The following is a 27,088-nucleotide window of genomic DNA, read 5'->3' as shown; positions in this document are numbered from 1 at the left end:
TTCCACTTGTTGCATCCTAATGGAAGTAGACCTCGGGTTAGTTTTAAAACTATTGGAGCAACCTTTAACCAATCGGCATTTACCACCATATGATTCATGTTACGCGCTTAAAACTCACCAAGCTTCAAACAATGTAAGCAGAGTGCAACACCATGTCAGCAAATAACCATTGTACACTTAGTAAGGTAATTTTAAGGATAAAAGTACACAATCTGGAGCATTATTCTTGCTCTAGCATCAATTCCTTTATATTAACTACAATACTGTTTGTATTGCCTCATCTAGCTCTACCACTGCCATTGATGGAGCTTCATTTGAAAATAAATGCTTAATTCAACGTTATTACCCTTAACCACACCCACTGGTCTTTGATTGGTTTACCCTTCAGAGAGGCTGAGCAAACAGGGTTTCCAGGCTAAATCTGAAAACTGGTACCACTCTTCTAATGGCAGAAAAAAAACACAACTGGTTGCATAAAATCTTCTTTAGCTTTGAAAAGTAATTTGTTTTTAAATTCATTCCAGAGTATGCGTCAATTAAAATCTTTGGAGTGCATCCAAAAGAGCTTACAACGACAGTTACTCCCTTGTTTGGACTTGGAAGGTCAGCAGGGCTAACCAGCTAACCTTGATAGCTCATTATGTCAAGTCTTAATTTTTTTTTTTCCAGTTAGAAATTATGCTGTGACACTTAATCAATCAGCTTCTAGTTTTCTCACCAATGTCTTCTTCAGTTGTGTCAGGATTACTTCACTTTGAAAGAAAACTATTATTTTAAATTCCAACAATGAGATCACTGCTACTCGAGAGTAACTCCGCCTCAAATAAACATTTCTCCATCTTGAAATCAGGTTGTTTTTAATTCACCACCACAAGAATCACTGCGATTCTACTCTCTTAAATCTGCATCTGGTTCCTTTCATCACAACACAACTTACGCCAGTCGTCAACTGCTTACACATTTTGGACTGCCCACTTATTTTCACACACACGGACACGTCCGTACACGGTCACGCACACACACCCGCACACACACACACACACACACACACACACACACACACACACACACACACACACACACACACACACAAACAAAGATCTACTCACCTGACTGAAAGGTGAAAGATCTCAGTGCGGGACCTCCTCATGTTACTGGCCATTTTGATGAGCTCCTTCTCTAAAGAGTCTGTGTACTGGGCCAGCTGGTCCAGGTTGAGGGCCCACTCTGCCCTCTTTGCATCCAGCTCAGCCTGCAATGTCTGAAGAAGACAAGGACGAGGAGTCAGCCCGTATGTTGCCGCACAGCCTCAGTAGCTCAGTAGTCTTTTTCAACTCAAAAAACAGTTGTGAAACCTAACTGGCACGAAATCTCTCTTTTTCAGCCAGCACATGGAGGAGCCAATGTCGTGCTGGTACAGCTCGTGTCCACTAATGATTTCTGTCTCATTTGGTATGTTTACTGCTGTATGGCAGTACGTGACTAATGAATGCAGAGTGGCAACAATGCAGGAGGACGAGGGGAGATGAGGGGAGGGGAGGGGGGGTGACGGACAGAAGAGGGGGGGGGGGGCAACGAGAGAGAGAGAGAGAGATACTGAAAGAGTGAGGGAGGAGGAGGGGAGTGGGTTGAGTTCACAGTACAACACACTGACTAAACAGCACTGCTTGGATGGGGCCTGCTGGAGAGTTACATAACTGAGAGATCTCGAGAGGAGAAATAGTGGGTGAGAAGGACGGAAAAAGGCAAATACGCAGAGATAGATAGAGAAAGGAACAGAGTGCAACAGGTGAGGGAGAGAAACATAAAAATCCAACATTATATAATTCTATGATTCATATATATATATATACAAAAAAAAAAAAAAAAAAAACACTGCAATGGTCCTCTGTGAATTATTGTGTGTCTGCACAGGAGTTGATTTAAGACTGCACAGACACTAGTATTGCAGTGTGAATCTGTGACTTTTCTTCGTCTCATCTCTGGTGTTGTAGGTAGGCTGACACCTTAAAATTCAAATGTGTGCGTGAAAGTGAATCCGACCTGAAGACTGGTGTCCGTGCTGCCCGTCTCCGTGTGGTCGTCCAACGAGCCTCTAACTGCAGATAACACCGAGTCGGTTTCTTCTAGGAAATCCCTTTTCTGGAGATGCATAAAGAGGGAGAAAGATAAATACTTCATAACTTTAAAAAACTGCCAAACTTAAAGGGTAAATTACCTGGAGAAGCAAGAAATTCACATGAGGTGCTTTCATTAACCTGACATGATACCATTTTAAATGTTAAGACCTCTGAGGAGACCCTATTTAAAAGTTCACGATGTTTGTCACCTCTTTGTGCACCTTAGTTACTACCCATGTTTCATTTGTAAAAGAAAGACCATATAGATACAGTTAAATGCAAACAAGTTATTTAATGTGAGCCAAAGCGAAGTCTAAAGTCTCATAAATACTGTTATGTTCTTAAGCCTTCGGCATGCTGCATCTACAGTTACTGAAAGGTAGTATTGACACATTAAAATGCCTTGCAAAAAGTACAATTCAAACTAAAGCTCTAAAATGATTGAACAAAAATGTTTTCTAAATATGCTACAGCTAACACCATGATGGTTTTGTGTTGAGTTACTGCAGTCATTTGCAAGTCGGTCAACTATCATAGAAAACACAATACATAAGAAAATAAAGGGATTATCCAATAGTCAACAATTAATAGTCTCAGGTCAATTTGAGGAGAAGGGAAGGTCAAAGTTTCACACAGTCACACTTACCAGTTTGTTTAAGATGCTCTTGAACTCCAGCGCCATGTGTTCAGGACTGGGTCCCTGTAGCATCAGCAGCACCTCTTTGTCCAGTGTCTCGTCCAGCGGGGAGACAAAGCTTATATTTGGCAAATGGTCTACTCCATGAGGGGCCTGTAGATGAGGGCAATAGATTTAAAGGAATGACCAAAACATACTGAAAGTAACTGTAATCAGTCTAATTATTGCAGAAAGGCTGGACTGTGCCGAGTGTGTTCCAGCAAAGGAGTGCATCAACTTTTAAGACAATGCTTTGTATTGTGTGCTGAATGCGAGAAACAGTCTGAGAAAGAAAAACCTTAAGAGATTTATCACCTGCCTTCTGAGAACTGTGGCTCAGATGAGGAGTGCTATGCAATGAGATTACACAAAACAACTTTTACTGGCTGTTTGTCTCAAATTTGGTCTGAATCCATTATATTCATATTATATGTTGGGTTTACATGGACAGTCTGGCTGCTACAAGAAAGATGCAGCAGCCATGAATTCTCTAATAGGAATCAAAGACCAGAGACTGAAAACACTGTGCAAAAAAATAAGAATAGATGTCAGACACTAAGGCAACATGAGAGGAATCAGAGGAATTAGAGAGACAACAATGTGGGCAAGAAGGAGTGAGAAAAAAAATTGAGAGAATAAAAGAAAAGGTGCTCAAAATAAGACAAAGAGTGAGGGAGTGCTGACCTCCAGTGGTGACTGCGCCAGAGCCAGTTCTGTTTGTAAGGATCCGAAGCTGCTCTGGTTCAACCTGTAAGCCACCGACAAAGACAGACCAGCTCTGTGAGAAACAGGAGAGTGGGAATGGAGAGGTAGGGTGCAAACCAGTTATTTAAAAAAAAAAAAAAAAAAAAAAAAAAAGCAACTGATTAGGAGAACAGTCACATTTATCAAACATTTGTCTGATTGCAACTACTTGAGTTGACTGCAATACTTTCTCATAATCGTTAGAAATGTTTCCATTCATTGATATAAAAACAGATAAATCTATTGACATTGACATCATGGATTTAGTTGCAAAGCCACAAACGACGGTCAATAAATGTCTCTTCTTCATAAGGTGTATATGGATTATTAACTATAAGGCTTATAGTATAATAGTGGCATAAATCAAACAGAAAAAGCTAATAAAATCCTTAATGTATGTCTGTATGACAGTCCTATTTATTAAAAAAAAAAAAAAAAGCAGCAAAAGATATATTTACCCTCAAACTTCAAGATCAGACCAAAACTTATTAAAAAAAAAAAAAAAAAAAAAAAAAAAAAAAAAGTGAGCTTCCTTAGTGATGTCTCAACCAAGTGATGTCTTCCCCTCCCAGGCTACTCTTGTTCACTTACCCAGCCAGGTCCGGGAGGATCATCTGCAATTGCCTCTCCAGCTTGCTCTTGTCCACCCTCAGCAGCTAGAGTCAACAACAGATAACACAACTGTGACTCACTCCATCCCATTAGATATTTATAGGTCAGCTACATACTCCTTCTCTTCTACAACAGACTTGTTGACTGTAGGGCCCGTGTGCAAAGACAGCAGGTGATTTAATTCCCACAGCAGAAGTCAACAAGCAAACTCCTACTGACGGGCATGTTGATGACTAACACACTGGACATGGAAAGACTTCTCAGTGAAAGAGAAAATTTATATTTTCCATCACATTTAGGACAAAAATTCCCCCACTAAATTTCAAGGTTAATATTTCACATTTAATTCAAATGTTAATATCCTGCAATCAAGACTCCGAGAAATGCTTTTGAAAATGCCCGTTTCTTTGTTCTTTTCTCATTTAATCTCATTTCAGAAGGGGATTTGTCACTGATTCAACCATTAGAACCACTGCCTGATTATCTACAATCATATTTTGGCCAGTGGTGGCCCAAAATGGCATAAAGAGCATAATAAAATGGCTTCATTGGCACAAGACGAAAGCAAGCAAAGATGTAAGGAAAAAGCAGTAGAAGTAGAGACACTCAAGACACACAATCTGAGCTAATCATGCATGTGGAATCTGAAATAATGACATGGTGTGAAGATGAACATACTGACCTCTGTGAGGGAGGAATATTCCTCTACTGCTGCCTTCAGCTCATCCATCTGTTGTCTCTTCTGTAGAAGAAGCACAAGTCCAGTTTGAGTTTGGTAGAAATGTGAAAAAAAGAGGACTAGAGTGAGTTGCCTTCACCCAGATAGACGTTTCTTTTATAATTTAACATTGAAAATTAGCAGCTGAATTCATGAAAAATGTGGAATGTATTCAAGTAATTTCATGTAAAGAATGATCAGAGCTGTCACAAATAGCTTCACAGCAATGATAAAATGGATGATTAAACGAGGCACTGACCTCTAATATCACAGCTTCCTTTTCACTAAGGACAGCATCAAAAGAGTGAATCTGCACCTGAGGACAGGGACAGCGCCGTTATGTGACAACATAAAGAAAGCACAGTATAATGGCTGTGCAGTCAAAACAGTATTTGAATGTGACTGAGACTGATTTTCAATGAGGAAGTAATTTTTTTGAGAAAGGGAAGATTTCTGCTCAAAAAGGCCTGAGGGCAAGGTAGAAAAAACAAGAGAAGGACGCAGCGTGAGAGGAGCACAAACAGACAGCAGAAGCGGAATACTGCAGAGAAAAATAAAAATAACATTTGAGACCGACAGTAAAGGTACCTGAAGGTCAGCGTTAATGTCACACAGCACCATTATTTTCCTCTGAAGCTCGTCCATCTCCATGGTGACCTTGAAGTTCTGAGGAACCACCAGAGAGGAGATTTAGGGCAGCCGGTCAAATCCTCCCCTGAACAAACTTCTGACAATAAACTCTGTAAACAGTCTATGAATTGGTGAGTACTACTGACAGCTGTGAGGGTCAGGTCAGTGATTTTTATTGTCAACTGTACTAACAAGACGACAGAGCAGTACCTCTTCCTGAAGAGAAGCAATCTTGCTGATTAGACTTTGGTTTTCTCTCTCCTGAAAAAGAAGAAAATTAGTCATTATAATAACTACAAAGAGCATACATCCACCAGGGACATCCCTGCACTCTTCTCTGACACGCAAATCTGCAACTGCAACCATTATGTATGTCTGGATATTTTCCAAATCATCTGATAATGTTAAAATACACTTATGCCGAGCTAAAGCCTCCCATCTCAGCTGTTGTACCGGTTCCAGTTCTCTCAATGAACGGACTGTTGCGTCCTGCTGTCATCACACCTGAATAATACCGATAGCTGCCAGTGGGTCCCGCTTCATAGGACACTGATTCACAAACTCATAACTTAAGGCCTGACAAAAACTGTGATTTCGTAGTTTTGCGTTTTCGCATGATGGCACAAATCCCGCTGCCTCGCCAGGTAAATTTAGCAGACCAAATGCCCCATCTCGCAGTTGGAAATAATTCATGGTTCTGCCCAGTGATTCAAATCACCTCCAAAATTTAAAGTGTTTTTCCTTGGCCAACACTACATCCTTCAACCAACTTTCATGAAGACTGGGCCATCAGCTTTTTTTTTGTAATCCTGCTGACAAACAGATAAACAAACAAATCGTACCAACAACATTACCAACAGATAATCAACAGAAACATATAGTCCACTCTTATTTCCTGCTTTACAGTCTAAGTGCTAGGACATTGAAAAGTCCACCTGTCTACCAAAATTCCTCAGGCTATTACAAAATATTTTACAGAATAAGGTTTACATTTTAAGTTAAACGTAGTCTGGGTGGCGGTCTTCACACTGAGGAAGGTGCACAACATTTTCTAAGTTAAAAGGTATGGTACATACACAACCATTTACCTTCATACACTCTGCATCGGCATACAGTGTATGTCTGGAACATATGCAAACCACATGTCAATGCAGTCAGCTGTCAGTGAATTTCACATGAATTGAAAAGCAGAACATTTTGAAGTTTGTCAGTCATTGCCTAAAAACAGAGTTGTAATGCAGCACAAAAGAAAAAAATAAGACGTGGTTGTATTTTCAAGTCACAAGATGTTTGACTGACCACACGTTTGCCGTGTGCTGAGGCACGAGCTCTGCCTTCCTCCGTATAGCTCAGAGTGGCCTTCATCTCCTCCACCTCCTCCTTCAGCATCTTTTCCTTCTGTACCAGCTGCTGGTTACTGCACGAGGTGACAATCAGAGATGGACATTAATGTACAACGCAGTGAGTCTGCACGGTGCATTCGCACGCAAGTAACAGCATCTTACACCCTGGCTTGATTGCGTAGCTGCTCGTTCTCCTCTGCAAGTTTCTGGTTGCCCTCCTCCATGCCCTCCACCACCTGCTTCAGCTTTCTTATCTCCTCCTGGAGCTTTTGGTTGCTCATCTGGAGGTCAGCGACACAGTACACCAGCTCTGATGTTTCACTGAGGAGGAAAAAACACACATACAGGCATAATGTAGCTTAGCTTTGTAGATCAAAGGTATGCAAGGGTGGTTAGAGACATACATACAGGCTATGTTACGGTACATTTATATGAACAAACACTATTTCACACATTACTTACAACTCTACTCTGGACGCCTCCCCTCCGAAGGCCTCCAAGCTTCCTGAGGTCATATTTAGCAGAATGGACCTCTTGGCTGAAAAGCAAAATACATTATCAAAGCTCAAGTTGTGATCAAAACTGAAAGTATGTACAATACAAAGAAACGAACATGAGTGATGGTTTGGATATTCACCAGCCAGGCTGTCTCTGAGTTTTACAGAGTCCTGAGTGATGTCGTCTGTTGTCTCTTCCCTGATATAAAAGAAAGAAATCAGAAGTTTAAAATGCATAAAAGGAGTTTACTTTCATGATCGTTTCCCAGGATTTGGCAGTCTTCCACTATGCTGTTGTTCCTGGACAACTGACCTGTTTAATTTTTGAACAGTAGCTCTCAGTTCAATCTGAAACTCGTCTTCTTTGTGATGCACAAACATACTGTGGCAGCACATCAAAGAGAGATTACAGGCTGCTGCACACTCGCGTATCAAAGTTGTACTTGTGTGTCCTCAGCTGCTTAATATATAACCAAATAGGCGCGTCTTCACCCACAGATGATGGAGAGACCATTTGGCTTCGTAAGCAAGAAGATGCATCATCATTATAAACTGGAATCTGTATTGCAGCAGTTACACCTCGACAAATTATGAAATCGTTAGTCTTGAAAAGAGCCCACATATCGGGATAAGATGCAGCTTTGTTAAAACATGAATAATTGCACAGGACATAAATAAATGTAGATTAATAATATCAAATATTTTAACGTTCAAGCTCCACTGTGTAGTTTTTGTACTGAGAGTAAAGGAGAATCATCTGTCCAAATCTGATCTAAGAATACATGAGAGAAACAAAAGACATTCTGTTAAATGGAGACAAATACTGCAAAAACTGTGGGAAAATATCCTCACCAGTAATCTCTCATCTGAAGCATAACCCGCCTACACAACATCCACTTGCATAACTCAAAACAGAATACACAAGTAGTCCTTCTCCGGAAAGCACACGACTCGAAAAAGACGGCATACAAAGCCGTCAACTTCCCGCACCATGTTAATGAGGTTGGAAACTCTGCAAGTACAAATGTATGAAAGCAAACGGCCAAACCTTGGAGCCAATTCAGTGAAACATTTAGTCCCAATGCAGATGAGAATTCGAAAGTCCGCCCACACAAAAGAGATTGTAAGGAAAGTTAGTCAAAAACTAAAAAAATTTCAAAGTGAACTCTGGTCATAAATCAGCAGTCGCTCATCATTGATTTATTGCTACGAGTTTATCAGACAATAGTTGCCTCACAAAGACTGCAGCTGGGTTTCACTTTCCCAAAAAATGAAACTAATGACTCAAACTGTTTATTTTCCACCTAAAAAGTCTTCATGATTAACATTAGAGCAGTTTTCACTTTGAAATATTTTCAGTCTCCAAAAATCATCTTGTTTGTGGTACCACAAATTTAAAATAGGTACAGCATAAAGCTTGTATCTTCAACAACCAATCGTCTGTAGATTATGATACTCGGGTACCTAAAAGGACACTTTATTTTCTTCCAACATGTAGCAGGAGAACATTATGGCTTGAGGCCATTTCATCTGACTGATTACTCGCTGACAAAAGCTTGACCTCAGTTTTCCAGTATGTTCACTCACCACAAATCCCCCCCCCTTTATCCCAAAGTTAAAATAACAGTGTAAATGCGTACATCCCATTTCATTAACTGAATTATGAACCTTACAAACACTGACAGTCTTATTTCTAAATTAAAGGTTGTGTATATAATATACATTTGAGTGAAGTCCATGTCTGCCTTCCAGTACCCGTTGTTGCGGCAGTCATCGATCCACTCCTTCATGACAGCGTGGTAGGTGTCCAGATCGATGGAGACATCTTTGTGGTCTGGGTCCAGCATGTTGCAGAGTTCCTCCAGTCCGCTGTCCTCAGAGCTGCGACTGGTCGTGTGCCGCAGGTAATCCACGATATGAGACACGTACACTTTACCTACAAGATGAGAGCATGAGAGGAATCATCTTTAGATGCATTTACCTGTAAAACTATACAATATACTGTGATGTTCAATACATTTCAGCATTTTTTTGTGATCATGAGTTTGTAGACTCTTTTATATTCTTGTCCATTTCAACTATTGATTATTTTTCTTCTCAACACTAACACCCTCAGATCTGTTGCGACAAATCGTGCTTATAGGTGTAGGCAGCAAAAAGTGGTAACCATAGTGACAGCGAGAGTAATGGTTAACTTTCTTTTTTTCTTGGTAGTTGGTTTCACACATTTCTCAGAGCTGACTTCACTCATCAGTCTTCACAGTTATCAGAGCAGTGGTCTCAACTGTGGATCATTTTTCTGCTTACACAGTCCACGAGTGTGTTTTCTCACTCAAACTCCAAGCAGTATTTTCACATCCAGTACTCTTCTCTGTAACTGTTCAACTCAAAAACAGTTTAACTAATATATTGAATTAGAAATCTGCACAACTTCTCTAAATAATTCAATTAATAAGTTAAATCACAATAGCTGGATCCCATTTTAGCGGAAGACATGCGGCTACGTCTATTGTATTTTTCTATTTCAATACCATCTATGAACTAGGTTGATGTAAACAGACTCTGAGATGACAAACGTATGAATATCACAAACAAAAGAAACGACTGTAACCTTGGATGTAACAGATACCGTTGTAAAAGGAAAAAAGAAAATTATTTTTAAAAAAAAAACCTCTGCAAAAATGGTTAAACAATCCACAGAATGAGGAGGAAAAAAAAAATCTAAAATAAAAGAAATCACTGCTCCTCACTACTTATTCAAAGATCCCATATCCTACACTTCTGCTGCACAGAACCCCATAACCCCATAAAAGCTGTTGGACACCAAGTTAAATTAAAAAGATTTGTGTTGCTAATGATAAGAGGTACAATAGGAAAATGCAGAAAAGGCTGATACTGTGTCACTTAAGATGAGGGAATCATCCCGCCTCCACAAATAAAGCACACAGTGTCACACTACACTCAATGACAAGTTATAATTCATCACTGGGCTTCCGTATTCAGCTCGCTGGAAGGCTAAGGCATGACCCAGCCTTCAGTTACTGCACAAGTGTGTGCGTGTGCGTGTCTGTACCTCTGCGCTGGATGTCACAAGCATGAAAGATGGTATCAAGCAGATTTTCTTCACAAATGAGACTGATTTCCGCCATATTCTCCTTCTTGTCTTCAGCGGCAACTGAGGCTGCAGAAGGAGTAATGAACACACACGACACAGTGTGTTGAGAGTATTGAGATGTTTAGCAAAGCAAGCACATGACATATTTTCCTTCAGGCACCACGAAAGCTGTAACAGTAAGATGATAAAATCACATTATCTAATACAAAGTTACATACGGCTAATCAGTTGGGGAACACAGCGTATTACTCTTTCTTTCATTTAAAAAAAAAAAAAAAAAAAAAGATTTAGTCACTCAACTTCCTGAATTTATAACTAAATAAAACACAAAAGAAAAATATTTGGAAGCAACAAAAACAAAACAGCAATTGTTGATTAGTTTGACCTGATAAATGACTAAATACTCATTTATTGTTGAGACTAATTCATGTTTGGATCCACCTATAAAAGAGACTGTGCAATCTCTTACAACTGTGAGGATGTACCCATTGGTAGCCTAATTCTCATGACAAGACCACATTTCCTATAAACCTCATCACTTTCACTTCTTCCATTTTTAAGGGCTGAACTTTGTCCCCCATCTTTAAACATTGTTTGAAGTTGAAAATCACTTTGAAAGGGACGTCCTTGTAGCCAGAACAGAGTGAAGCAACTGACTATCCTTTCAGTTTACAATGTATTTGTTTTATTAATATACATCTGAAAATATGTGCACCAGGCTTTAAAGATGAGTTAATAAAACAGCATTTATTTTAAGGTTATTGCCTCATTGTTTATACTGTGCTTCAGTGGAGGGCATTGTTCGGGGCTCCCGAGCAGTTGCTTGCTTTGACTTATTAGCAATTCTGGCCTGCCACCAGTATTTGTACACAAACGGCACAACAAACCTTTTCAGTACTTTTGTTCACATTTTTGTTCCTCTATGGTAACAAACCCTTGATTTGGGCATTTCATGCTCACTTAAATGAGTTAATTTTGAAAGAAGGGTAACTTTCCTGTTTCATAAAACAGCTCCATCGTACTTCCTCATTTTCTTCTTCTTGTAGTTATTATTTAGCATTTGCTGTCACATTCTCTTTTGTGATAGTCAAACTTTAATAATAAAGCTAATAAAAACTGTTTTATCAGATTTGAAGAAATAAAATATACCAACAAGATGCGAGTCTCCCAGTCTATAAATTAAACTTTATGAATATGATCAAATTCAAGGAGTTCTTGCTGATGGACCAAACCGTTTTGCGAGACAATTTGTTTTCCACAAGTTTTCAGTCCTGAGTGGAAAGGTCAGGAAAAAGCTACTAAAATGAAGCATGAATTAGTCCCGTTTTTGTTTTTTATAATCAAACTTCAGTCTAAAAGGTTATTGAATCCATTTTGTGCTTGCTAAGAGAAGTCCTACCTCCGTCTCCCATGGACAGTCTTTTCACAACCAGAGCTGGGTAGGACTGCTCACACTCAGTCAAGTTATTTGTGTCTACAGAGCAGAAGTTCAGGTTGTAGGAGAGGGTGCTGTGACTCGGGGTAAAGGTTCGAGACAAAGGCGGACTCTTGCTTGGCCGCCCGCTCTCGGGTTGCACCGACTGAGGTCCTCGGGTGAATGTATAGTAAGGGGAGTCCTTGGGCTGGCCTGTTGGTGTGGAAGAATACCGCTGCCATGTCTTAACTTGTTTTAAATCACTCCCATCAGCATCTCTCCTCTCTGCCAGAGTGCTGGTGATCGTGTATGTGACATTAGCTGGCGTGGAAGGGTTGCACGCAAGCGTGGCCGGGGTGGACAGAGGGACAGAGGGACCCAGGCTTCTCTTCGGGGTAGCTGCAGAGTTCGGCATCCCTATCCCTATCTCCTTCCCCCTCTCCACCTCCACCTCGTCCCTGTGGAGGGCCCCTTTCTTCAGGATGGCCTCCAGGTTGTGCCTGAGGCCACACTGGGGGCTGTCGTAGCTGCTGGAGGAGAGTTTGGGAATCTGGAAAGGCGAGTTGGGCTCCCGGTCACCGCGCCACTGAATGGTCTGCAGTTTGCGGCAGATGCTGTCCACTGGGTTGTGACGACGTGAAGGCTGAGACGTCAGATAGTCCATGCTGTTGATGGCAGGGCTGCAGTGGCTTCCTGGCTAGAGGAGAGGCTGAAGTCTGGGGCGAGACGAGCAGACAAATATGTATTTACACGGGAAGTTGGTGAAATGGAGACAAAAGAACACTGAAGGAATGGTTATCTTGCTCGAAGATGACCAACAACATCATGCAGTGGATAACTCCCACATTCACATATGACTGTTTTCCCTGGTTGGATGGAGGCAGAAATGAGCAAACATAACTGCAATGTGAAAATACAAACCGATGTACAGATAACTGGGAATGTTTGAGACAAATACGGAGTATCCCAAAATGAAAAACATAAACAGCTAATGCCAGATAGTGTTTCTTACCTCCAATATTAAGAGGCTATAAATAATAGGAGTGTAAAACAAGCAAGGAAGAACAGAAGAGAGGAAAGAAAAGAAAAGAGGGTAAACTGGGGAATATAATTACAACCTTCCTAGCCACGCAAACATCTCAATAAGGGAGTTAAATTATCACAGGGAAGTCCAAATAAGTTTCTGTAAGCAAGCAAGGTTTTCAGATTCTCAGTTGGGAAAAACGTAATCATATGTGCCATAACTCATTGCATCACCTACTACTTAGGCTACAGGTGTGCAAACGAAGTCATTAGCCTGGACAATAATATATTAAAATAGATGTATATATATATATTTTTTTTTTAAATACATGCTTCAATATTTTGAAGATGAAAATGTGTCAACGCAGCATAAACATTTAAATGTCTTTCATCAGCGAGAAAAGCACACAATTTATGAACATCCAAACACGAGTAATCAAGTCACACCATCAAAATACACCTTCTGCGTAACTCGCCGAAATCATCCCTGTTTACCAAATAAGATATTTGAGTTACCTTGTTAATCTTCTACGGGCAAATCTCCACCACGACGAAATGTTTGGCGCGACGCACGCACGGGGAGAGCACGCGCACAGGTAGCTCGAGGCTGACGAGCGCACGAGCCAGAAAGCGATAAAACAAAAACAAAAAAACCAACCCTCAGTGGGTGTTCCTGACTCTGAAAATGAGTCAGCACCCCCTCCCTGCGGTTTGAAGGGCACACAGCACCCGAGGAAACACGCCAAACGGGACAACTTCATAGGTACCACACGGCTCTTGGGAGTAGAAACGCGTGTTTGGAAATGTCCCGAAACACATTTACATCCCGCCCCTTTGCTTTATTGTGGATACATTTCCTCCACGCGCATTGGATGAAATAAAAGTCATTAACGCTATAAGACAAAACAGAAAGACAAACATCTTCCCATCGGACACGTATTAGCTCATATTCATTGGGTTCAATTGATTTTTGTTGTTGTTGTTGTTGTCGTCAGTGCGACACAGCGATGGGACGAGTTTCAACCCAGGCGGCAGTAAGCGGTTTAGAAGCTGAAGGTGCACATCCGGTGTCACTGGCGTCACAGCGACCTGTGGTCAGACGTGTCTCCTGCTCTGAAGGTAACGTATCCTCCAAGGAGGGGGATGTATGGGGGTAAATATTAGAAACACAGGTTGTGTTTTAGTCTGCATTGAAATTAGCGATACAATTACCCCTAATTAAAATACCTATGTGGACTATTATGTGTCTCTCCTGAAGCCACAGAACTGTAATGCACTGTAAGTCTGTTGTAATGCGTTTGTTTGTTTGTTTGTTTACATTTTTGAAAGATACTTGGGAGCAATATGGCTTTCGTGATACAATGTGATGGCAAACGTTTTAAAATGCTTCAGAAGTGACAGAAATTTGGTACTATTATTATTATAATTTATCCAATACTTTTACATAGCAGAACCCACTTCCATCCTGGGATGTTAATTATTTTTTTTTGCTTAACGTGAATAACAACATGTATAACATTATGCCTAGAGTGCAAAGGGTAGCGCTTTTGTAGATTATTTTCAATAGGAATACTCTATAAGTTTGCAGTATGTTATGACAAGATATGATGTGAACTCAGACACCTTCAGCTGCCCTTCCTTATGCATTGCTGGCACATATTAATGCATGTTGGAGGGTTTTGTTTTGGAAAAATCAAGTAAAGCTGCCCATTTAAAGTAATGCTGTTATTGTTCTCACTATATTGTTTAGATAGTTGACATTGTTTGCAGGGAAGCTACCTGCCCACCACCCCAAATGGCTGACAACAGTATTCCAAGCTTCAAGGTAATGAAACAAACTCTTCTAATGTGCTGACGCCATTTGTTGCAGAACCGATCTCCGTGAAGGTCACTGTCTAAAAGCTATTAATGACTTAAGAGTGCCTACCCTCTGCACCTGCTCCAGGTGTAGCATCTTCATGATTCCTCGGCTTCTCGACACTTAAAAATCCCCCTTGTTGCTCCACATAGACGGTTTTCCAGCACTGCTGCCTGTGCTCATGTTGCTCAAAGCGGCGCTGAAGGGCCCTGAAGGACTTCAGTCATTAAACGCTGTTCTTGTTGTGACTAAACAAAAAAAAAACACAAGAAAAACTAATGAAATCCCAGCACTTGATGAAGCCCACGTGTTGTCGAGCTGAGAAAGTATTTCTCAGCGTTATCTCAAACCGAATAGTGTCCATGCTGTTACCATTTTTATTAAAGAGGGAGGGGGGAGGAAATGCACAGTGTCCACGCGTCCTCCTCTTCCTCCTGTGCAGCCTGTTCACCACAATCCACTTTCCCAGCTCACGCTAAGTAGCTGCAGCTTTGCTTGTTTTCTGACCCTGACCGCCTGAGCAGTAGGTAGCAGGCTCAGGTAGAGATTAATGTGGACATGTGCCGTCACACACACACACACACACACACACACACACACACACACACACACACACACACACACACACACACACACACACACACACACACACACACACACACACACACACACACTCACAAAGGCTTTGGATCTGAGAAGTGTGCCAACTTTCACTTCCACTGAAAGAAACAGAAAGTTGGGAGTGACTCCCTGTGATTTCTTTGTCGTAGTTTTGTCCTGCATGTTTGGGGCGTGGGGGAAAGTGTTACAATCAATGCTCCAAACATTACCCTGACACCTGTCTTCCATCAGTTACACAGGACACGCTGCATATGAATGGAGTGATCTCGTCTATTTGTGTTTGGGTTAGAAACTTCTCTTCGCTGATCTCGTACACACTAGAAATGCTCAGCCAATTTCATATTTATAGGCTCTTAATCTCCAGCAAACAGTGTCTGGACTGTGCGTGAACTGAGGTGCAGGTAACAGTGAAGAGGGATTATGGCCGAGGATGAAGTGCTCTGTCACTATTCCAAGACTTCCAGGCCTGTGTTGTCCTGTTGTCTCCTGGGAAGTCAAAACTGAAGATGTTGGATATAAAAGCTGATAATCTTGTTTTTCTGCAGATAAAACGTAGACAAACAGTATCAGGGAAGATGAATAAAAAAAGAAAAAAACAACAACAACAAAGAAAAGAAGTGAAACAATGAGTTTTTATGTATCTGGGCATTTGATGGAATATTGAAAAAAAGAATCGGAGAAAAAGAAACGGTGAGAAAAAAATGTACAGTGGAAAACTACAGTATTCTGACTAATTTCTCGCAGTGCAGTACAATAGCGCACCACTTCCCAGCACGGTAATCTGGGATTATGATGCAAGTAGTAACCTTCTGCAGCAGGAGGGAGGGGATACAAACGTAATCCTACACAATTCAAACAGGTAACTAACTGCTGGGTAGTATCTCTTTAAAAGAAGGTTCTCATAATTCAATGATGCAGAACAACTTTTTTTCATCTTGATAAATCTTACACATCTCTCGCAAATTACTGTCTGTAGCGCCACACAGGTAACTTTGGATGTGTTTAACACTGACCTTTGACCTCCAAAAAGGCTTGTTGAGAATAACAGCTGCAAAATACAGAGAAATATATCACTCTGATTTTGACTGCAGTTTTTTTCTGCATGTCCTGGTGTCATTGGTTCATTTTGCAGCTGTATCGCAGAAGTGAATCTGGCTCAGGTCCAATCTCTGAATTACCACTGTTGATGTTACAGCGACCCCTGTTGGCCAAACACAGATGGGAAAACAATTGGAAGTCGAAGCTTGGGATGCGGACCACCAGCAAGGCCAATAGTTCACTGTTCTATGTTATGAAAATCTGCGGCTGCAACCAATAAATATGTAATTTCAAAAACTATTGCGTTGTCACAATAATCTTGACCCGAGTTGAAGTCACACACATGAGCTGTTGTTCCAGTTCCCCCCCCCCCCCCCCCGAAACCACGTTCTCAGAGTGCCCCGTAACTAATGACTGCTTGCTGTAGTAACTTTGAGCGAGTACATATGTATCTCAGAGGATTACTGGCACTTCTAGACAAACCTGTGTTGTCACGACTGAACTTTACTGCCATCTGCTGGATTTTTCAATTGAGTACACTTACATTTATGTTGTGCCAAATGCCACACAAGTCATCTCAGGGGGCTCTTCATTGTAAGGTCAAGATATTACAATATTATAGTGAAAAACCAAGAATTCAACAATTAACCATGAGCAAGCATTTGGCGGCTGTGTGGTGAAAAACATCAACTCCCTTTTAGATGGAAGAAACCTCTGACAGAACCAGGTTTTAGGCTATGCTTCCTTCATAGTGTCACCCAGCCAGCATTGCTGCTATGCTGCTCAGGTCCTACGGCTAACAGGGGCTACACCGGGTCAGAGCGCTCCAGCTACTGATTAGCTACTACAGCAAAGTAAGAGCTTAATATTGCATTAAAACAAGTCAGATTTATGAAAAAAAAAGTCTTTGCTGTTCTTTTTTTTTTTTTAAACAGGCAGCTGATCTGGTTTTCCAGCTGTCCTCCGCTCCAAAGACCAAACCAGATGTGGTGGACTTTGGGACCGTCTTCACCGACCATATGCTGACCATAGAGTGGAGTGTGACTGAAGGCTGGCAGGATCCTCTCATCAGGCCTTTTGGGAACCTGTCACTCCACCCAGCCTGTTCGTCACTACACTATGGCATTCAGGTACACTGTGTGGACTGAAGTAAACTTTTAGCTGTGTTTTTCTCCAACTTAACGCTGCCAAAAAGGGTTTATTTTGTATTTTTTTTCTTTAAAATGATGTAGTATTTCTCCACCAAAGATCCTACCAGCCTGGTGAGGCTTTTGAAAAAGCATTTAGATCTTTATATATGTTATATAAAAATCTCTTGGGGTCAAAGGTGACGATGATCACTCTTGTTCAAGCACTAGTTTAGTTCAGTAGTATTTAGGTTTGATAATATGTTCTCTATTCTCACCAGCTGTTTGAGGGCTTGAAGGTGTACCGAGGGGCCGACAACCGGCTGCGCCTCTTCAGGCCGATGCTCAACATGAGCCGCATGGCTAACTCCGCAAAGAGAGCCTGTCTACCTGTAAGATGTATACAAAGAAACAGAAATGAGTGAATTGGTGTGCTGATGAAAGGATAGGTGATAAACAGATTACTCTTTCCGTTTCTATCTCCCTCCTCCAGGACTTTGATCAGTCAGAGCTGCTGGAGTGCATCAGGAGGCTGGTGGAGATTGAACAGGACTGGGTTCCTCACTCCGACTCAGCCAGTCTGTACATAAGACCCACATTTATTAGCACAGAGGTGAGTATGAAAGTAGTTTAGTGTTTGCTTTTTCAAGCAAAAAAGACAAATTATAACACTTGCAATCAAAAATGAACTGAAAGTGAAAATATGTAGAACGCAAACAAATCATCCCTCACTGTTTTGTTGATTTTGGACACAGAGTTCAGAATTGTACCAAAGTTTTGATTGTGAATCCGGCCTCTTTAGCTGCGAGTAAAAAAAAAACATTTGGTTGAGTCAAAACACCTTTAGTTATGTGTTGAATTGGATGTAATGGGCTGAATCTACACTGATGGGGGAGACAAAAGTTTCATGACTATAGACACACAATTCCCTCGCTCCCTCTGTAAACACTCAACAGTAGAGGATTGTGTGTTGAGCTACATGGAGGTTAGTTGACAGTATATTGCTCTTTTCTATTCAAATGCTTTTAATGTGTTGCAGCATAGGTGAGGAGAAGCACGAGTTTCAAACACCGGTGGAAGGTGGAAGCGTTCCAAACTTTAAATAATACATTTACATATATTTTTGTGTGTCCATGTCAGCCGTCTCTGGGTGTAAAGAAACCTGCCCGCGCCTTGCTGTATGTGATCTTGTGTCAAGCTGGCTCTTATTTCCACACTGAGGCAGAAGCCCTCTCGCTGTGGGCCGACCCGAAGTACACACGGGCCTGGAAAGGAGGAACGGGGGACTGCAAGATGGGAGGGTGGGTGAACACATACTGTATGTTCATCTTATTTTATTCTCTGATAATCACTTAATGCACTCCAATCTGCAAATTTTGGTTTGTTGCGTTAATAAAAGCATCCAAGTTGTTTGAGAATGTTCCGGTTTTTCCGTTTTTATCATTCAAACACACACAGTAGGTATGTGTGACGTGTAGAACAATCAAGCATTTCACAGATCGACTTCTAACACCCATACTGGATATTCTTGTTTAACTAAAGTTGCTTTGGCTTTCTGCAGGAACTACGGATGTTCTCTGATTGCCCAGTATGAAGCAGTGGATTATGGGTGTCAGCAGGTGCTGTGGCTGTACGGAGAGGACCAGCAGATTACTGAGGCAGGAACCATGAACATCTTCCTTCACTGGATCAATGACGACGGTGGTAAGTCAAGTCTAACGCAACAAAAAGAAGAGTGTCTATCAGGATTACAGTGCATGGCAACAAAGATTAAAAAAAAAAATCTGACCTTTGCTGGCAGAACAGCTTGATTACAGCTTTAGGATACAAATGCCATATTTTTTTCTGTTCAATTTATTATTGTCTCCTGTTAAAGTTTTATTGTATCGAAAAATGTGTTATTTTTATCAGAGGAGGAGCTCGCAACTCCACCTCTGGATGGCATCATCCTCCCAGGCGTTACACGACAGAGCATCTTGGAATTAACCAGGGAATGGGTAAGAGACACACTCACTAAGTCTAGTTGCATATTTGTTGAATGAAAATTTATGATGTATTACTTTTTTTTAGATAAAGACCAAACAACTTATTGTCATGTAAAAGTATAACATTTGATGTTGGCTTGATAACATCTGGATATGTCTCCCTCACTCAGACATACAGCGTCTGCGCCTCACACACCTGATTGGACAAACACATTCACTTTTAATAGCAGTAATACAGTGATATACTAATGACCAAAGGTCGAAGGTCAACACGCATATATTCCAGCTGTTATATTTCCCAGGGTGAGTTTGCAGTGACGGAGCGCTACCTCACCATGAGCCAGCTGTGCTCTGCCCTGGAACAGCAGCGGGTCAAAGAGATGTTTGGCTCCGGTACCGCCTGCATGATCTGCCCTATCGGACACGTTGTCTACCAGGGAGAGGTGAGAAAGCAAAGCAGACAAATGTATCCTCCGTGCACCTGTATGACCGCTCATATGAACCAAATTCAGTCGCATTAGATTAGATACACATGTACTGTATATGAAAATGTACATTCACGGGGAAATGCTCAATTCTGAAGCATGAAACTGATGTCAAGCCGGAGTGCAGCAGGATTCACGTTATCGGCAGAGCTTTTTGTTAAGAATGAAAAAGATGGAGTTAAGAATCACTCACATTGACTGTATCTAATTTTGTCTGATTCTACCATTTCATGTTTAGAGAGTCGCTTAATACCTCTAAAAATATTGTCTTCACTGACCTCCAGCAGTTCATCTGTCCTCCTATCCGGAGTCCACCATCTGAGAACGAGATGAATACATCTGTCCCATTCTCATGCATACTGTTTATTTTAGCTTAGCTTAGCAAAAATACTGGAAACGAGGGGAAAAGCAGCTGGCCTTAGTCTTTAGAATGAAGCCGCCCCGTTTGGCCCTGTGGTCCTCTGCCTCATGATTACGTAAAGAAAGTTAGACTTTGTAATCAGATTTCCCTCGAAAAGGGGCTCCGTCTTTATTGGATTAATTTCTTTATCTGAAACCAGCACATTTTAGAGGAGCGTTGAGTAGGATTTAGTGACATCTAGTGGTGAGGTCAAAGATTGCAACCAACACCCCTCCCTTTCCAAGGGTATAAAAAAAAAAAATCTATGGTGGCTTCAAAACTCAAAGAATGTGAAAGGCCCTCTTTAGAGCCCGTGTTTGGTTTGTCCCTTCTAGGCTACTGTAGAAACATGGCGGTGAAAGAATGGCGCACTCCATGGAAGCGGACCTGCTCCCTATGTAGATACATAATGACTGTAGTTTCAGGTGATTTTACAATAATGAAAACATAATAATGGATATCATATTACATTTCTAACTGACCACAGATGGTCAGAACCCTGTTGCTTCTTGTCTGAAATGCATAACGTGTTTACTTAATATCCACCACATTCACCATTCACATAAGTTATACTAGAACACACTGATTGAATTAAATTGTAAGTTGTTTTTTTCAATTGTGTGTTTTAGAACTTGCATCTTCCCTGTCAGGATAAACAGTCGCAGCTGACTTCACGGATCGCCAAAGAGCTCACCGATATCCAGGTTGGTGGATGCACACACACACACACACACACACACACACACACACACACACACACACACACACACACACACACACACACACACACACACACACACACGCACACACACACACACACACACATGCAGCCATGCATCCAGACACACACACATATCACACAGATGTTTCCCCGAGCTCAGTAACAGCTGGTTGGACATCTGTATGCTTGACACTCCCGTCACCCTCAGGATTCTGCTTTCATGTATTAATAGGTTACTTTGAATAAAGCCTTCACTGATGTGAAAAATTTGGATGAACAGCATCCTGCAAATCAAAAGGTGGGAGTGCACGTCGGATGTTCTTGGCGACATAAAATTGCCGAGAACGTTTATACTCTGTCAGCCTTGTTAGTACTCACGTATGGTAAGAAACAATAAAGAGGTTTCACTGAAAAAAACAAAACAGGGAAATGTATCTAAACTGAATCATGAACGTGGTGGATGAAAAGAAAAACCGACAATAAACAATTCCCTCTATATAATAAGTTACCTTGCATCTCCATAATTGCTTCACAGGAGTCTTATCTGAGTGCTTATTATGTAACTCAATTAGATAATATATATATATTTTTTTTTAACAAACCCTTAGTGGTTTTTATACATCATGCAATGTTAAAATCAGACAAAATTAGATACATGCATTTTTTTTTTTTCCTGTAAGTACATAATAACTAAAGTATCTTATTAAGTAATGAGTAATGACTTGGTAATATTGCACATGACCTACAAACATGCCACGTTTCCAGTCTACTCATCACTGCAGGTTTAAACAGATTTGTTCTTTGCTGAAGGCTTGATTTGTGTTAATAAATGTGTTATGTATTGCTAACGTTCTGTTATTGTGTTGTGCAATCAGCCTATTAGTTGGAGGGATGAGCTTGAATGTAATCCTTTTTTTTTCTCATTTATTCTGAGAATTGCCCTCATATGGTTGAGAGCCATATTAGACTATAAAGTCACGTGTCCACACAAAGTCCCCAGAACCATTAGTCCCAGGAACTAATACTTTTCCACTCGATTGTAATGTTATCAGTCCATTAAATGTCCATTATCAGTTGTCACATACAATGCAACCTGTAGTGGCCAGATAGTACTTATGACACAAGCAAAGGAGTAAATCTGGTCTTGTAGCCAGGAGACTGTTGTTCGTGTCCCGTGTGGAAACAAAAGTCAACGTTTATTTTTAAAATGGTTGGTGAAAGAAAATGCAGTCAACTTTTTCAGGGGACTATTAATCTCCCTGTAACTTTATCTAGAACCTGGTCCCTGTGGTGGGAAAGGTTTTTAGTCTCTGGGGAGAGGTTTCTCTCAATTCTACATCCTGCAAAACAGTTTTAAGACATAAGTCTGTTTTTAAAGATCTTTAATATTGCGCGTCCTCCATAAAGACCTTAGCCAAACATTAAAATGAACATGACGCAACCAATTTCAGGCGAGGAGAGGGAATGTGTGTTTGCAGAAATCACACAAGAGATCAATAAAAGGGAACTGCATGAACCCACCTCACTTGATAAGCAAACTGGATTGCCATTTTATTTCACTTAACTCAATGTTTTCCACATTGATAAACAATATCGATTTTAAAATTGATTGATCTGTGAGTGGACTTTTGGACGACTTGTATGTGTCAATCTTGTGCTCGCCAATGTTCACAAATGTTTCCTGCTAGCTAAGATGAAGAGCCCATTCGTAAAACAAGGCTCTGACTGGTCCGTTGTTTCAGTTACCGGGAAGGTAAACAATCTTTACTGAGACGCCATATCTATTGAAATTGCTGAACGATTTGGAAATGTGGGTGATACATCAGACGTCCGGAAATAGTGCTCTCTGTGTGCAGGATATAATGTCATGTTGATGAAGGATTTTCCGATGCTTCCAGAGCAGATTCACTCTTTTCGACCGCAATAGAGGCTCCTGCTTCCACTGCTGAGTTACATGAGCAGATAGCAGCAATTGGGTTTAATTTTCTGTCTTCTTGATCTCCTGAATGACCTCTAGACACTTAGATTAGTTTGTGTGGCTTATCTCTTCAACTTTCTTCTGCCTTTCTTTTCCTTTGTCTCGTCATCTCTTTACTTTCTGTGCTCTTGGTTTTGTCTGTCTGGGGCAGGCAATTAGCATATCTATTCTCTCCATCATCTGGCCTTGTGTGCGTGCATATGTGCTATGAATGTGTTGCTCACGTCTTTATATGCGATAGCATCCTCCTTCGTCGACAGTGCTTCAGAGAGTCAGCGGTAGGGAGACGGTTGTCGGCCAAATGGTGGAGCATGGAGAGTTGGAGATAGGGGCAAAGACAAACTCCTGAATTCTCTCATTAAGCTTGTTGTAATTGCACAAACCCAATTATTGCCTCAGCCTTTTGTGATCTTCAAAGCCAAGAGGCTGCAAATGAAGCCTTGAACAAGTGGGAGAAGAGGAGGAGGAAGATTTGGAGGGGCGGTGAGGGGGTAGGGGGGGGAAGCTTAATGAACAATAAAATCGACAAAACGCTGGAAAACGCTGCGCTCCTTCCGCAGCGCTGTTTAAATCTGTTGACATTTCATTTGGAGGGAAGCAGTGTTACACACACGCGCGCACACACACGCACACACACACACACACACACACACACACACACACACACACACACACACACACACACACACACACACACACACACACACACACACACACACACACACACACACACTCTTTCTCTCGCCCCTGTCGAAGACAACATTGTGCAACAAACAAACGAGTGGTCTGAGGCAGCAGATGAAAGATGGGTTTACTAAGTCGCCCTGCTGTTCCTCTTTCAAGTTAATTAGAAATCACATTCTTTTGTTTCCCCTTCGCAGGCATTTATTTACTTTCTCACTTCGACCATTAGAACAAATTTGCGACATGAGACACAAATAATTGGATTTGTCTCCGCGGCTGTCACAGATTGGGGAACATTTTGTTTTGATTTTTTATTATAGTTCCTTCTTCTCTGTTGTGTTGTGTTCCGTCGGTGGCTGAGTTTGCAGATTTGCTCACGGATATTTGAGTTCATTTTTTTATTTGTGTTTTGCTCGCAATTAAGCAGAAGCAGGCGAGAGAAGTTTAGTGCTTAATGGCATTAGATTTTTTTAATTTTTATTTTACTGCTTGGGCCCCGGAGGACCAAAGATTGTCACGTAAACTTTTCACGACCTTTATTTTCTTACAGTGCGGCCGCACACCCAGCGACTGGACTTTCCTGGTGTAACAGTGATGAAGGAGCCTGGACTGACCAGTGTGTGATCAAAAACACACGATTCAACAACCACAGACACTCTGTACATGTACAGTTTTAATGAAACATTGTATGTGCAATATTTAGAATCTAGCTGCAATACGCTGGAGAACCAAAGTTGTCACCACAACGACTCTGCGGCGATGTCACACCAATGAACCTCCTTTTAAACTTAAATTAATGACAAACACAGAACTGTCCAAAGTAATTAACAAAAGTAGGCTAATGTCTTACGCAATACAGCACAATAATTGCAGTATTGTGGCTATAGTGACTTCTTCTGCTACTTCTTGTTTCCTTTAACAGCATCTAGGATAGAGCTGCAGCTTTAATACAACACATAAAGAACAATAAACATATGTAAATATGCTGCTTAGGAGAGATCCAGTCGAGCTGTTCCACCTGTTTCCAGTCTTTGGCTGTAGCCTTAAAAATCTGACATGAGAGTGATATCAGTCTTATCTTCTAACTCTCATTAGCACTGTACAACACTGCATTCTTACATCACATAGCTCCCTATATATGGAGATCCTGTATGTGGGCTTACTGTGTATCAAGAAATGTTCCTTCTCTTTTATTTTGCACAACTGAATAAAAGTTGTTGTTGCTTTAGCAAATGTGAAGAAAGCACACAAACTATGTGAAGAAAGTGTTCTGATGTGCATCTCACCTCTGTATTTTTATTATATGGAAGATGTTTTGTTCAAAAAGGCCTTTTGCAGAGGAAGAGCTTTTGAATGAAGCAAACTATGATTCTGTGTTGGAACTCATTTCTTCATGTTCACTGCGACCTTTCGTGGGAACAAAGTGTGCTGTCGGTATGAGATGAAAACAGTCTTCAACTCAAGCTTTTACAGTGCAAAAGTTTTAAGCAGTGAAAGCAGATATGTATGTAAAACTTTTGTACAGTAATGTGTGTGGTGTCATTTTGAGTTAACAGTTCCGCTATAACACAAATGAGACCAAATATGCTTGAAAAAAATGTCCTTTATTTATGAGAAAAACCTGTTCTTTTATTTAAAAAGAAACTCTGGAGAATACCAGTGAAGATCTTTGCAGAATTCATCAAATTTCATCAAGAAAACCTAACAAACAGGCGCCCACACTGTTGTCTCTGTCACACAGTCGCATGGTGCAGTCCATTGAGCTCTGTGGCTGGATGATATAGGGGGAGGAAGTCAAGTGGACCGCTAGACACCAACTTCAGAATCCTCTCAGGACTCCGAGCCAGGCTCTGCAGAGACACTTCCACAATCCTTAATGATGCTCCCAAGTGCAAGTGTTTTCCCCCTGTCATCCCACACACACACACACACACACACACACACACACACACACACACACACACACACACACACACACACACACACACACACACACACACACACACACACACACACACACACACACACACACACACACACACACACACACACACACACTCTCAGAGAACCTGGAACAGCACCAAAGCCATCAGCATAATGGAATCATAACAGAAAGCCATCAAACTGAAGAGCACTTGGCTGTTTGCACACACACACACACACACACACACACACACACACACACACACACACACACACACACACACACACACACACACACACACACACACACACACACACACACACACACACACACACACACACACACACACACCATAATTCAGGATACACATTGCTAAATGAAAACCCAAAAGGTAAGTTGTGTCCACTTCTACATTCATGCCTCATTAATCTTGTCTGTGTGTGTGTGTGTGTGTCAGTGTGTGCATGCAATGTGTGTGTGTGTGTGTGTGTGTGTGTGTGTGTGTGTGTGTGTGTGTGTGTGTGTAGGGGATGCCCAGTGGTGTGTTGGATGATTTTTGGCTCTTTGTGGCGACAGCTCAATTTTGGCTGCGGCTCCTTCCTTGTGTGCCGTGAAACAGCTGGTGGAGAGCCGAGCGAGTGTGCGTGCAGACACACACACACACACACACACACACACACACACACACACACACACACACACACACACACACACACACACACACACACACACACACACACGTGCACGTACACAAAACTCAGACTTCAACATGCCAAACACCATCTAACCTGGTTAATCTAGGCCACCAGTCGAAGTGCCACAGTACGTTTCTTAACCTCTTACAGTATACTCCAGTGTTGATTGTACTAGTTTCCTTTCTATTAAATGCAATTAGTTCAGCAATCATTAGCTATAAATTAGCCTCTCAAAGCGCTGAACTCTATTGCATGCCCACAGGGTTCATTAAAATGAGTCGAATCCAAACATCCTCTCGACAGGTGAGGACACATCGCGTGATTGTTTGGGGGCATGTTGACTTTAATCGGAAATCATCTCAGGATCACAAATGTGAGTTGTTATTTCATTGGTATTTACTTTTGAGTTGACGTGTTGATTGGAGAGTGGCTCATCAGAGAGCTGAAGATCCTCTGAGGCAATAATTGTCAGTATGGAAAAAAGTGTGAAATCTTTACATCTGGCCAAATTTTTTGAAAAGAGCCAAGAAAAACTTTAAAAAGTATTTGAAATATTGTCTTTTGCAGTTTTTTGGAAGGTCTCATTATATAACGGACACTTCTCGTCAGTATGACTGCCGTTACATTGGCATTGAGTTAAAGCAGTTATACCTTACAGCCTATTCCTTTTTGCATCCAAG

The 27,088-nt window shown here is 41.2% G+C and overlaps 2 protein-coding genes across 11 annotated transcripts in view; one reads left to right on the top strand and one right to left on the bottom strand.

Moving 5' to 3' along the window:
• lrmp (lymphoid-restricted membrane protein) overlaps window positions 1–15,036 on the bottom strand; it is a 35,644-nt gene extending 20,608 nt beyond the window's left edge. For 4 of the 10 annotated variants that reach the window (XM_069700038.1, XM_069700047.1, XM_069700040.1 and 1 more), the window contains exons 1-17: window positions 13,409–13,633; window positions 11,855–12,585; window positions 10,414–10,521; window positions 9,063–9,276; window positions 7,481–7,539; window positions 7,306–7,381; window positions 7,006–7,164; window positions 6,800–6,917; window positions 5,711–5,761; window positions 5,459–5,536; window positions 5,130–5,186; window positions 4,835–4,894; window positions 4,132–4,196; window positions 3,481–3,574; window positions 2,767–2,910; window positions 2,044–2,142; window positions 1,110–1,261 (exon numbers count right to left, since the gene is read on the bottom strand). In XM_069700038.1, coding sequence (XP_069556139.1) covers window positions 1,110–1,261; window positions 2,044–2,142; window positions 2,767–2,910; window positions 3,481–3,574; window positions 4,132–4,196; window positions 4,835–4,894; window positions 5,130–5,186; window positions 5,459–5,536; window positions 5,711–5,761; window positions 6,800–6,917; window positions 7,006–7,164; window positions 7,306–7,381; window positions 7,481–7,539; window positions 9,063–9,276; window positions 10,414–10,521; window positions 11,855–12,533 — 2,213 coding nt within the window. In that variant the 5' untranslated portion in view covers window positions 12,534–12,585; window positions 13,409–13,633. Of the gene's footprint in view, window positions 1–1,109; window positions 1,262–2,043; window positions 2,143–2,766; window positions 2,911–3,480; window positions 3,575–4,131; window positions 4,197–4,834; window positions 4,895–5,129; window positions 5,187–5,458; window positions 5,537–5,710; window positions 5,762–6,799; window positions 6,918–7,005; window positions 7,165–7,305; window positions 7,382–7,480; window positions 7,540–9,062; window positions 9,277–10,413; window positions 10,522–11,854; window positions 12,586–13,408; window positions 13,634–14,819 lie in introns of those variants that run through there. The other 6 variants (XM_069700046.1, XM_069700042.1, XM_069700039.1 and 3 more) reach the window with 5 other exon arrangements.
• Window positions 13,845–25,319, top strand: bcat1 (branched chain amino-acid transaminase 1, cytosolic). Its single transcript, XM_069700075.1, is given in 12 exon segments — window positions 13,845–14,011; window positions 14,663–14,683; window positions 14,686–14,717; window positions 17,345–17,539; window positions 17,818–17,928; window positions 18,030–18,149; window positions 18,677–18,837; window positions 19,098–19,240; window positions 19,448–19,533; window positions 19,824–19,964; window positions 21,036–21,110; window positions 24,340–25,319. Coding segments are annotated over 12 exon segments (1,236 nt in total). The 5' UTR covers window positions 13,845–13,899; the 3' UTR covers window positions 24,379–25,319.
• Window positions 25,320–27,088: the final 1,769 nt, after the last annotated feature.

Source organism: Brachyistius frenatus, unplaced genomic scaffold (assembly GCF_029030835.1).
Source record: "Brachyistius frenatus isolate BFR_SWC_R1_liver_20210118 unplaced genomic scaffold, ASM2903083v1 Contig_32, whole genome shotgun sequence".
In the NCBI taxonomy this organism is placed as follows: Eukaryota; Metazoa; Chordata; class Actinopteri; family Embiotocidae; genus Brachyistius; species Brachyistius frenatus.
This window is presented reverse-complemented; position numbering and strand designations above follow the sequence as displayed.